At 34.1% G+C, this 11,283-nt stretch overlaps 1 protein-coding gene across 6 annotated transcripts; it reads right to left on the bottom strand.

The window, feature by feature from the left end:
• Nucleotides 1-59: 59 nt before the first annotated feature.
• On the bottom strand, nt 60-6,012 carry LOC132803498 (putative disease resistance RPP13-like protein 1). 6 transcript variants are annotated; one of them, XM_060816677.1, is made up of 7 exons: nt 5,565-5,703; nt 2,427-5,127; nt 1,790-1,925; nt 1,655-1,688; nt 1,420-1,542; nt 573-810; nt 60-481 (listed from the first exon to the last, which is right to left on the bottom strand). In XM_060816677.1, exons 1-2 carry the CDS (start codon nt 5,643-5,645, stop codon nt 2,464-2,466), a joined length of 2,745 nt encoding a protein of 914 aa, XP_060672660.1. In that variant the 5' UTR covers nt 5,646-5,703; the 3' UTR covers nt 60-481; nt 573-810; nt 1,420-1,542; nt 1,655-1,688; nt 1,790-1,925; nt 2,427-2,463. The 6 variants fall into 6 exon arrangements, with proteins under 6 accessions (XP_060672660.1, XP_060672655.1, XP_060672656.1 ...); XM_060816672.1 differs by having other exon boundaries at nt 2,427-6,011; XM_060816673.1 differs by having other exon boundaries at nt 573-798; nt 2,427-6,011.
• Nucleotides 6,013-11,283: the final 5,271 nt, after the last annotated feature.

The raw sequence follows: 11,283 nt of genomic DNA, 5'->3' as shown, positions 1-11,283 counted from the left end.
CTATCAATATAAAACTCATAACACGATTATTTTTCTGGTTTTTGAAGATAAAATGAATAGAATATGGAATAAATTTGTATGATCCATTTTCTGTCGGTCTATATTTAAGTGTTATACAATATAACCGCCACAGTGTTGGCCTAATATTTTTAATGGAGGCAACTTTGACAATTCCTTATTCATCCAAAGGAAAATACAGTCTTGCTATCTTTATACATTCCATTCCAGTAATGGACATAATTAATTTGATAAAAGGTGAGCCCTCTACATGCATGACTGGTCTTTACTCTGCATTTAACGAAAAAAAGTCTTTACTCTGCACAACAGACTTCACAACGCTATACAAACAAAGAATGGTTTCTTGCAAACGTGGCATACAGAAAGTTGTCCAAGCTTTCGAAACGGCAAGAGTAATGTGATCAGCTTTCTCCTCCTAGCACAAGCTAGATATCCAACGCAAAGGAAGAATCTTCAATGGTGTCTGCAACAAGTCAAAATTTCACTTTGATTACGTTGTAAACATGAATTTTCCCTGTGTATAACTGAAATACAATGATTTTCATTCTACTCACTTTTCACATGAAGACATTTTTTAAATGCTTTTTGTTTCCATCTTCACATAAACAGTTATCAATTTCCAAATGCGTTTGATTTCTACTTGTTCCCATAGAGGCTCCAATCATGATTTGAGGTATTCCATGGATTTCCCATATAACCACAAATAGCAAGGTCACTAATTTGCCGATCTAAATATATGTAGCATCTTGTCAGACAGTTCTGATCCTAAACAATAGCAAGCTGAAGAATATTCTGCCATGAGTGAGTATTTTTGAAGAAGAGAAAACAAAAAAAACGTTAGGCTGAAAAATATACTTGAATTCAATATTTGTATAATTGTTTTGTAGGATTTACACACGAAGTAAAATAACGTAGAATGTCTATACAAGAAAGCCCAAAAATATAGGTAATCAAATCAAGGTAGACAAGGAAACAAATTGCTAAACTAAAGGAAGATCAATTCCTAAATTGTAGGATGACAGCCGTCTAATTCATCTTTTCAATTTATTGGGTTTTATTAGTAGTTTTCACAGTTAAAGGTTTTTGAGATCCAAGTGATAGTAGACATAATTAAGGTATGCTAACGGATTATAAAAACTGTTTTTAACTCTTCTATCCAAAAAGAACATGTTTTTGGAGGAAATCTTTCACATGCTGTGAAGCTATTGTTAGACGGCTAGAATATAAAGTCTTATGATCTTAAGCAGCATTGCATAGTATATCTCTAGGACATTTTCTTCTCATTTTGGCTACATGGCATTACTTTCATAAGGTTAATCATGCCTCAGATTCAAAAATGAAGTTTCAAAATCCCAGAAGCAGTTTGAAGCAATTGAAGAGATCATGGCAGTATGTAGTTACCAGGAAGCTTGGCAATATATTGAGTCAGCTACTATGACCGCATTAGATAGAACTTGGAAATGAAACCCCTTACACGAGTTAACTGGTGCACATTAGTGTTTGCCAGAGGAATAAAGAATGGATCTGCACGGTATTGATTAATATTGCATCATATAATACATAACAGGCTTTAAATGAAAGAAGCAAGTGTAGCTACTTTTGTTTAAGCACAAGAGAAGAGCAAAATTAATCTTACCCGGCTTTTTCCTTTATCAGAAAATGTGAGCCACCTACAATGACCATAAGAGCATTATATACAGAAATATTACACTTTCAAATATAAAATTCGCGAAGTGAAAACATTTTGAAATTGAAATTTTAAATTGCGGACCTCAATTTCTTGCCATGTTAGAGGACATTTTGTAAATGGACAGTCAGATAAGCAAAAGATGCGGAAAGAAGTACTTCGGAAAAGCACAGCAACAGATTGCAGGAAGAAATTCTCAAGCGTCAAGGTAGCCCTGTCTCTGGAAAATTAAATGAATTAAACGTCAAGGTAGCCTTGTTCTGAGGTTTAAGAATATGAATGAAAAATATGCAAAAGGTACAAAAAAGGTCAGTCCCACCATTTTTACACAAAAAGCATCATTACTACGCATATATACAGACATCAAAATCTAACTAGATTTAAGTGCTTTTGTTTTTGAAAAAAGATCATAGAATCAAGTCCAGAAAGAAGGGTTAAAAATTGTAAATCAACATCTCTGTCAACAACCAGAAGCAGTTTTAAAATGGAGAAAAAAATAAATAAAAATACTATAATTAATCTTACTGATATTTACTCCTTATTAATGTTGAGGCACATCAATTAATTGTACATAATCATAGGAAGAGGAAATGAAGAGTAACAGATATTTTTAAAGTGAAGTGATAGAGAATGAATATTCATCAAAAAATGAAAACAAACAGAGAGTAAAATTCAAAGCATAATGTCAGAGATTCTAGAAAAGAAAATAATAAATAAATACCTGAACAATTTTGAAGAAGATGGACATCTCTGTATAATTAGTACATATCATCAAATATAACTCTGTCAACTATCCGTATACAAGGGATGTGAGCGATCTTGGGCCAATCTTCCCCTATCTCCCTCTGGCAGCGTTGAGCTACCAAAGGGCAACTCTCGATCGACAACAGTTCAAGAGAAGCAGGCAGACCTTCTTCTGGCAAGCACTGGAGATTAGTGCACTTACAAATTTTCAATTTTTTGAGGGAGGTTAGACTTCGAAAGGCCTTGCTATGTGGGGATCTAAGATTGGGAATACCAAGTAGAGTGAGAAAAGTGAGGGTGATGGGAAGTTGCCCTTCCTCCAAGAATGAATCCGGTGCTACATATTGTTGGCTGATTTTTAAAGATGTAAGAGAGGTGAGCATCCCCAGATTCCACTGCATGTTGATATTAAATAGCTTATCGCATCCCGAAATTGAAAGTGATTTTAAATTCGAAGGCCATCCCTCTTCCGAAAGTGAGACCAGTTCTGCGCAATAAATAATGCGGATTGTATGGATATTGGAGGGCAATCTCCCTTCTGGAAATGACTCCACTTCTGGACAGTGAGATAATTCCAACAACTCGAGCGTTGGAAGTTGATCACCTTGGAGTGAAGCCAGCAGCATTTTGCATCCCGAGATTTCAAGAGTATTTAAGGATGGAAGATAATCAGGCAAGCAGGCAAGCTTCGGACAATTTGTTAATTCAAGCCGTGTAAGTTTAGGGAAAGCTCCATCTTCTTGCTCACCTTCCATCAGCAACCACTCTTCCCAACTTGACATATCTGAAAATGTTAAGACTTCTAACGACTTAAATGGCCTAGTCATTGAATTAGAAGAAGAACCACCGCAGTAAAATTCATGCCCTATTCTCTCCACCATATCAAACCCTTTCACACGCAGCTCTTTGAGAGAGGGAAGTTGTCCAAGTGGCGGCAACAAATAACAATATCTACAATTCTTTAGCTCCATTTTTCCCAAACGACAGAACAAATCACGTCCTACCCAGTCGGGAAAGCTTGTACCTCCATAATTTGCAATTGCCAACTTTTCCACATTTATTCGAGGTTCAAGTCTTTCTAATAACCTTTTTGCTTTATGTGAATCATCAACATCATTGTCCCACTCCAAACTCAGTCTCGTAAGGTACTTCTTATCCATTAATACATTTGCCACTGAAACATCCTCAACGTTTACAATATTCTCTAGCCTTTTGATGCCAAGACTACCACGCAAATTTGAAAGCTTTTCTAACTCTTCAATACTCGATCCACTATCTTTGCCTACGATAAAATAACTTAGTTTTTCAAGAAATTTCAACGCAGACATTTGAGGTGGCATCTCTTCTAAATAAGTCTCCTCAATGTTGATGTGGCGCAAGTTGGTCAGTCTTGCCATACTGTTTGGTAAGCGACTAAGGCTAGGACAATATGACAATGACAATGTACGCAAATCAGGCAAATTGCATATCGTCTCGGGTAACTGTTTAACAGCGGTTCCAGACAAGTTCAAGTACCTTAGATTTTTTAAATTGCCAATTGAATTAGGCAAACATCTAAATTGGTAACAATTTCTCAATATTAAGGTCTGCAAGTTGTACAAAGTACAAACTGTATCGGGTATTGCTTCAATTCCACTCCATCTTAAATCCAAATACCTTAGAAGCTTTAAATTTCCAATAGAATCGGGCAACGGCGAGATTGGAATGCAACGAAGCACTCTTAGGCATTGCATTGTTTGCATCGGTTCAACATCTAATGATTCTAATTCATTTGTTAGCCAAGTGCGCAATAACTTATTTTCAAAAAGAGCCTCTAAATTCTTGATTCTACGGCCATATCCCATACATGATAAATGGCGAGCATTACTTGAAACAACTTTTGAGTCATTATCATCCAATCTCAAACAGAATTCTCCTGAAACAAAACTAGCTAAATCATTCACAAGATCATGCATGATAAAATTATCGTCATCACATTGAAAGAATGACCTTGACACTAGATCACTAAAGTACTCATCTCCAACTTCTTCTAGAGTCTTGTATTTTTGAGGCTGCAGAAGATCTTCTGCCATCCATAATAAAATTATTATTTCTTTTCCGAAAACAAAATCTTTTGGAAAAATTGAGCAATAAGCAAAACATCTTTTTAGATTTGGAGGCAAATAGTAATAGCTCAACCATAGAGCTGGAAGAATGTCACACTTCTTTTCATCAATCAATTCCCATATATCATTCTTGAGTATTTTTTCCCACTCCTTGGAATTGAGTTTGGAGCGCAAAAGACCACCAAGTGAAATTATTGCTAAAGGAAGACCTTGGCATTTTTCAACAATTTTTTTACCAATCACCTCCAAATCTGAATATTTACTTGGCTCCACATTATTATTACTGAATACGTGTTTTGCAAATAATTTCCAGCCATCTTCATCTGATATTACTTGAAGACGATGATTTGGAACATTGCCCATCATTGATCCAATACTTTCACTACGTGTTGTCACAATAATCTTACTTCCACACGCTGCAAATTCAAGTGGACTCTTCAATGCATACCAGCGGTCATAATTCTCATTCCAAACATCGTCAAGAACCAAGAGAAACTTTTGGCCTTCCAAAACCTCCTTCAACTTAAGTTGCAGGTCGTATTGGTCCTCGATAGAGCATGTTCGAGAAGTGACCTTTTCCAGAATTGTTTTTGTCAACATAAAAACATCAAACTCATCAGATACTGTAATCCACATTTTGATGTCAAATAAGTTGTTTACTCTGAAATCATTGTAAGCGAGCTTAGCAAGGGTGGTCTTGCCCAGCCCACCCATGCCCACAATGGGAATTACAGATATATTATTACCAGTATCAGAATCTGAGAGCAACCAATTAACAATGGCCTCTTTATCAGCATTCCTACCATAGATACCAGATTCGTCTTCCAAAGGTGGTACTATTATTGAAACTCTAGGTGAAGATTTGTTTTCCACACGGCCTACTTCTTTCAAACCAATCAGATCCTTTTGTTGCACAATATATTCAAGTGTGTCAAGGATCTTGGCTATCCTTTGGTTTATTTGCTTAGCATAAGATCTAGTAGAGAAGAAGCTGAGTAGATGAGGCTTACCTTCGATCTCGCATCGTAAAGCTTCAGTGTGGATCTCATACACCAAGTCCTCTGTATTGTAGACCGTGTGTTTGAGCTCATTCAGCCATTTCCTCACAGCAGGATCAGCGAGTTGCTTCTTCTCAGCATCATCCAACACTTTATTAATAGACGATAACTTGATCTTCAACTTGTGCAGCAGCTCATCATCCACATTCTTTTCACGGACGAAGTCAACCACCTGCTTTGAAGCCATCCTATCAAACAGCAGCTGAAGGGAAGCAGACAGGAAAGCTCCACCTACCACTTCCAGAGCCATACTTTGTGTATGTCTTCCAAGTTCACAGTAGTAGAAAGATATGAATCTGATTGATTGCAAACAGAGAGAGAATTTTTTTGTTTGTGTTTTGTGTTTGCGTTTGTGTTTGGTTGTTAGATCTTAAAGTTATTTCTCTCCTTCCTTTTTATTTATTTTTTTCTTTTTATAAATCATTTTCTATTCGTTAATTTAGAGTTCGCACGCAATTGACTCATGGTGTGTTCCAGCTCATAAAATTGAATAATAATTCCATGCTTTTGGCAGTCAGCAAAACTTTTAGAAAAACAAAAAAAAAAAACAAAATTAAAAAAAGGACTAACACATGTGCCCTAGCTCATAGAAAATGACTAATACACGCTTTGCCCCAGCTCGTGTCTTAATGTATTCTTTTCATGGTTTGAAAGGGAAAGTGGAACATGAGGAGTGAGTCTTAGACTCTTGAGAGAGAGAGAGAGAGAGATATGGTGTTGCTGCTACCTGCTGCTACTACCAGGATTGTTGTAAGGAAGAAGTCCCAGCTTCCTTCATTCAATAAATGCGACTAAATGTTTATCAAAGTTTTGCTCTGTTTCATTTTATTTTATTACTTCTTTTTTCTTAATCAATATCATCAAAATTAAAATTACCCAAAAAAAAAAAATGTCATAAAACTTAATGGGATCCTAAACTCTTTGGTTAATGGAGCCCCATTCATGCAAATTAGTCAAAACTCAGACGCTTGTCGGCCCACATCTGTTTCAGTTTGGTTGGTTTCGGTTTATTTATTAAGCAGTTGCTTCTAAATTCTTTCTTTTCTTTTTCTTTTTCTTTTTTCCCCAATAAAAAAATAACAACAATAACAAATAAATACATGCTTTTTGCTTTAATTTTTCAAACAAATAAAACAACTACTAAAATGTGCTTTACAATAATTTTATTTTAAATAATATTAAAAAAGAGTTAATTGCATTAAACATTTGTGCATCTTAGTGGCTCATTTTGTTATTAACACACGCCTTGGAATCATAGTGAGCAACACTCATTCACAACAGCATTTTCTTGTGTTACAGAAGAAGAAAAAACACAATGTACAACAGGAACCACTTCGCACCCAACTTTCTATAAGCTTGGTTGGTGGTCACGTATAACCGGTTGCAACTACTTGGGATTTTTCTTATTTAAAATGAAGGACAAAAAGCTAGTTGGAAAATTTAACTAGAACTTCTTGCAAAACTTTCAAGCAGAGTATGCTGAAGCCTTTCCACAAGCAGAAGTACTTTTTAATAATAATGTGATTATTGGTAAATAGGACAGTCCACAAGTGTTAGTTCTATTCTATACCTTTGATTGGCAAATAATGAATTAAGAGGTAATATCAGATTGAGAACCAAGCAAGCTTGTATATAAGTTCTCAGTATAACTAATAGGAAATCTGCGTGACAAAAATCCAAATTGGGTTAGCAGATGTTAAGTAAACAAAAGAAATTTCGTGTTTAATGGGTTTAGCAAGTGTCATTTTATTATTATTTTCCTTTTCAATTTAACGTTTCGTTTAAATTTTGTATAAACTTACTAGTTGGAGAATCTATTAATGCAAAACTCAAATCATGCTTTTTTTTCCCTTTTTTTCTTTTGAGGATAAATTGAATTCATCTTCAGTACTACCAAAATTAGCAACCTTGGCATTCACATACAAAAGTATCATTAACTTGCCTTAAAAGCACTCAACAATTCATTCCCCTGCTCTCCTTCAGCTTCCTTTTCTTCAACCTTCTCTGCTCTTTCAAGAATTTCATCAATATCCATACTTAAAACAGTCTTTTCTTGCTTTCTTGGTCATTTTTCTCTTCCTTAAGAAAAAGTTCTTCTGCCCCAGATTTGAGGTTCTGCAAGTATGAAAAAGCAAATGCTTGTTAGAGTAATTATGCTAGGTGAAAAGAACACAGCTGTCACTGCAAAGTGAAAGTGCTACATTTCTACAAAAATGTCCTAGATAAGAGAGAGAAAGAGAACCACGAGTAGAACATAATAAAAATTAAGTTATATTGTCTTGTTTTTTCTTGAATCCTTGCATAATTCAATTATATTCACCAAGTTCAAAGTAATAATTCAAAACATGTCCTCACTCTGTCAAAAAAACTCCCTTTCTTTGCTTGTTTCTTCTCCAATCTACCCTCTGCTAAATCCCACAAAGGTCAAGAATCTACAGAATAAAGATAAAGATAAGATAAATAGTTTGCCCTGAATGATGGGAGAAAAGCAGTTTAATGCGTATATAATGCACATATAGATATAAATATGAATATGATATCTATTCTGCAGATACCAATTCAGAACACATATACAGTCTTGGTTGTTGTTTAGGTGTTCATGTTCTTGAAAAGGGACTTGTTCCCCTGGTGAAGTGGAGATGTGTGGTTTCTATTTTCCTGGGACTTTAGCCTCACATCTCCTCTGGCAATTCCAGATGGGAGGAATTCTTTTATTTGTCCATAGCTTGCTTTATCAGCCCAAAAATTCACTTCATCTATTACTTCTTCAGCCTTCATGAATGTGTCGAAATAAGCATAAAATATTTTATGCTGAATAAATCATGTATGGTCAAATAAAAGTAGAATAGTAAGTGGTTAATTTTTTTTTTTTTTTTTCATAATAAAGAAGAGGCAGTTATTTCATTTCTTTTTTCACAAAATTACCATTTTCTTGATAAAATTTTTAGTCTGAATTTCCAAAATTTCTCAAAGCTAACATTTTCTTGATTTCCATACAAGTTCTTTTTTCTCCTATTCAAATTCTGATGAAAAAGTTCATAATTCCCTCGAGTTGAACAAACATATGGAGCTAACGCACATAAATTTCTTCATTTTTCTCCCATGGCATATCATTGTGACCACCACTACTTGCATCATGCTTTATAATATGCAACTACAAGTTTAGAACAAGAACGCCTTTGGAAAAACGGAAGGAAAAGAAAAAGACCCCTTTATTAGAAAATTGATAAGATTTTTTCATGAACATAAGCCAAAAGTCAAAAAAAGAAAATTTAATATTTTAAGATTCAAGTAGCACAATCCAGTTCGCTGTTATAAACAACCAATTGTTAAGTATGCATCTTCACTCCTCTTTTCTCCCTCCCTCTGTCTTAATCCTGTAATTCAAATGTTCATGCACAGTTGCTTACAGGAGATACATAACTGCATATTATATAATCCTCAAAATATAATAGAACGCCAATCCTTTCCATAGATTTAGATTATGAAAAGTTAGGAAAGTGTTAGGTTTAGATTATGAAAAGTTAGGAAAGTGTCAAACTAATCCGTGTATATCATTATCAAATCCATACTTCAAAGTTAAAAACTCCTTATAAACTTGATTTTTTACCATGACAGCTCTCTCAATCTGCTGCTACCTGTAAAAAACATGATACTGCGAGACCAACTACAGCAACTAATGAACCAACGATGAGATACCTACATGTCACTCCTACTGCAAGCCGTATGAGAGATTTGATTGCATCATCAACCCTACAACATAACAAGGAAGAAAAAATTAGAATAACCAATAAAATATATATATATATATATTTGACAGTTATGTAGCTGATAGAGAAGCCAAAAATATTTCGTTTTCTGAAAAAAATAACTTGATTCAAATTCAATGGGCATGTTCTAGAGGTCAGCCCTAAGCATCTCCAGAGATGATACAATGTTGTCGAGCTTATCTGTCTCACGTTGCACAGAAGAAAAATGATTCTCCTACATCCACAAATACATGACTTCTGCTAAGAAAGATAGGCAAATCAGAAAACTATAAATATGATAGCAAAATGTACCAAAATTGGAAAACAAAGCTCTAAGCTTCGCAATGGGAATTTAAGATGTAAGTCTATGAGAAATGAAAAAGAGAATAACTAGAAGCATAATAGAATAAATTGCGACATGAATGTATGTATGGACATTTTCTTCCAATGTCCTACAAGCTTCCTCATTTGTTTTCCTACGTTTAATCAGAGAATCAGCTTTGATAATTTGTGTAACACTTGATCTTGTCAGAAAACAGTACATACTATAGTAGTATTAAGTACTAAAGGTTGCCATTTAACCCTCTTAAGTTTTCTTTGTTTCAAATCCATTAATTGATGTAAGAGCCAATTATAACATGAATTTTTACCTAAACAATCAACAAACAAACTTAACGCTTGTCATATCAACATGCCAAACATCAAAGCAAATACATATATGGAATAATACTCATTCCATCCTCGATTCTAATTGTAGGCATTGCTAATTGCCTACAATGAGAGCCAGAATCGCTAGTAGTCCCTAGTCAGCCATACGTCATACTATTTGAAATTGTATCCTTAATTAATTAATGACCAAAAGTGAAGTCCTAACTCCTAAACAATGTACTTGGAGACTTATTGGATATATCTATAACCAATACGATTCATATCATTCAAAATCAAAATCGTATTCTATATCAAAATCATACACTATATACAAACACTCATTATTTTAACACCATTTTACATTTTTTTTTTATGTTGCTTAAAAGAAAAACCCAACAAACAAATAGAAATACAAACACAAACACAATACAAAATGCAAATACAAACAACAAAATACATTACAAATACAAATACAAAAAGCTGACCTTATGCACTGCTACATTACGGTCGTTCAGAATGTACGTGATAGCCGTTGCCTCTCAAACTAGATATTACCTAATTAACCAATAATAATAATAATAAGATTAAAATTAAACTAGTTCTTAAGCTTTGGGGTGGGTCGGTCAAATAAGTTTCTTCAAAAAATAAGTAAATTATCGTAAAAAGCAATTGATTTACCGGGGGCAAATCTATTAATAACGGCGTGATTTACATTGACTTTGGTACAAAGCAGCCTCTAAAGTCCATTGACATAGGAAGAAGATGACGATGAAATTAAGGATTGGATATTGTTAAAGCCAACCCTACCAGAACTAATCCCTAACCGAACCACGCGCTTCAACATCGCCGCCACCTCAGAAATTCCCGCTTGAAAGTTGGAAGAAATATTACAAAACTATCCAAAACTCTCATGTATCCGTGTGATTCGAATTCGTGGTTTCTTATAAGTAGACTGCCAACCTTCTGGATAAATATAAACATTTTTTTTTTTGGTTAACAATCTATTTATTTTTTTTATACATATATATATATATATATATATATATATATATATATATATATATATATGGAATTTTGTTTAGTTTTCTTTGTAGAAATCAGTTTTATAATTATTGTTCTTAACGTTTTATATTTTTTTTGCTTGAAGTTCTTAACGTTTTATAAGACAATTGATAACATCTATTATCTATATCAAAATCAAATGATTTTAGCGTAATTAGATTTTACACCCTTAAATTATAGAATATATATTTTGTCCTACCAATTAATTTATT

Source organism: Ziziphus jujuba, chromosome 4, assembly GCF_031755915.1.
Source record: "Ziziphus jujuba cultivar Dongzao chromosome 4, ASM3175591v1".
NCBI lineage: Eukaryota > Viridiplantae > Streptophyta > Magnoliopsida > Rosales > Rhamnaceae > Ziziphus > Ziziphus jujuba.
Note: the sequence above shows the minus strand (reverse complement) of the source record. Positions and strands in the feature narration are given on the sequence as shown.

Coding starts and splice junctions, on each gene's coding strand:
- LOC132803498 (XM_060816674.1), bottom strand. CDS start 5,862: ATGGCTCTGGAAGTGGTAGGTGGAGCTTTCCTGTCTGCTTCCCTTCAG.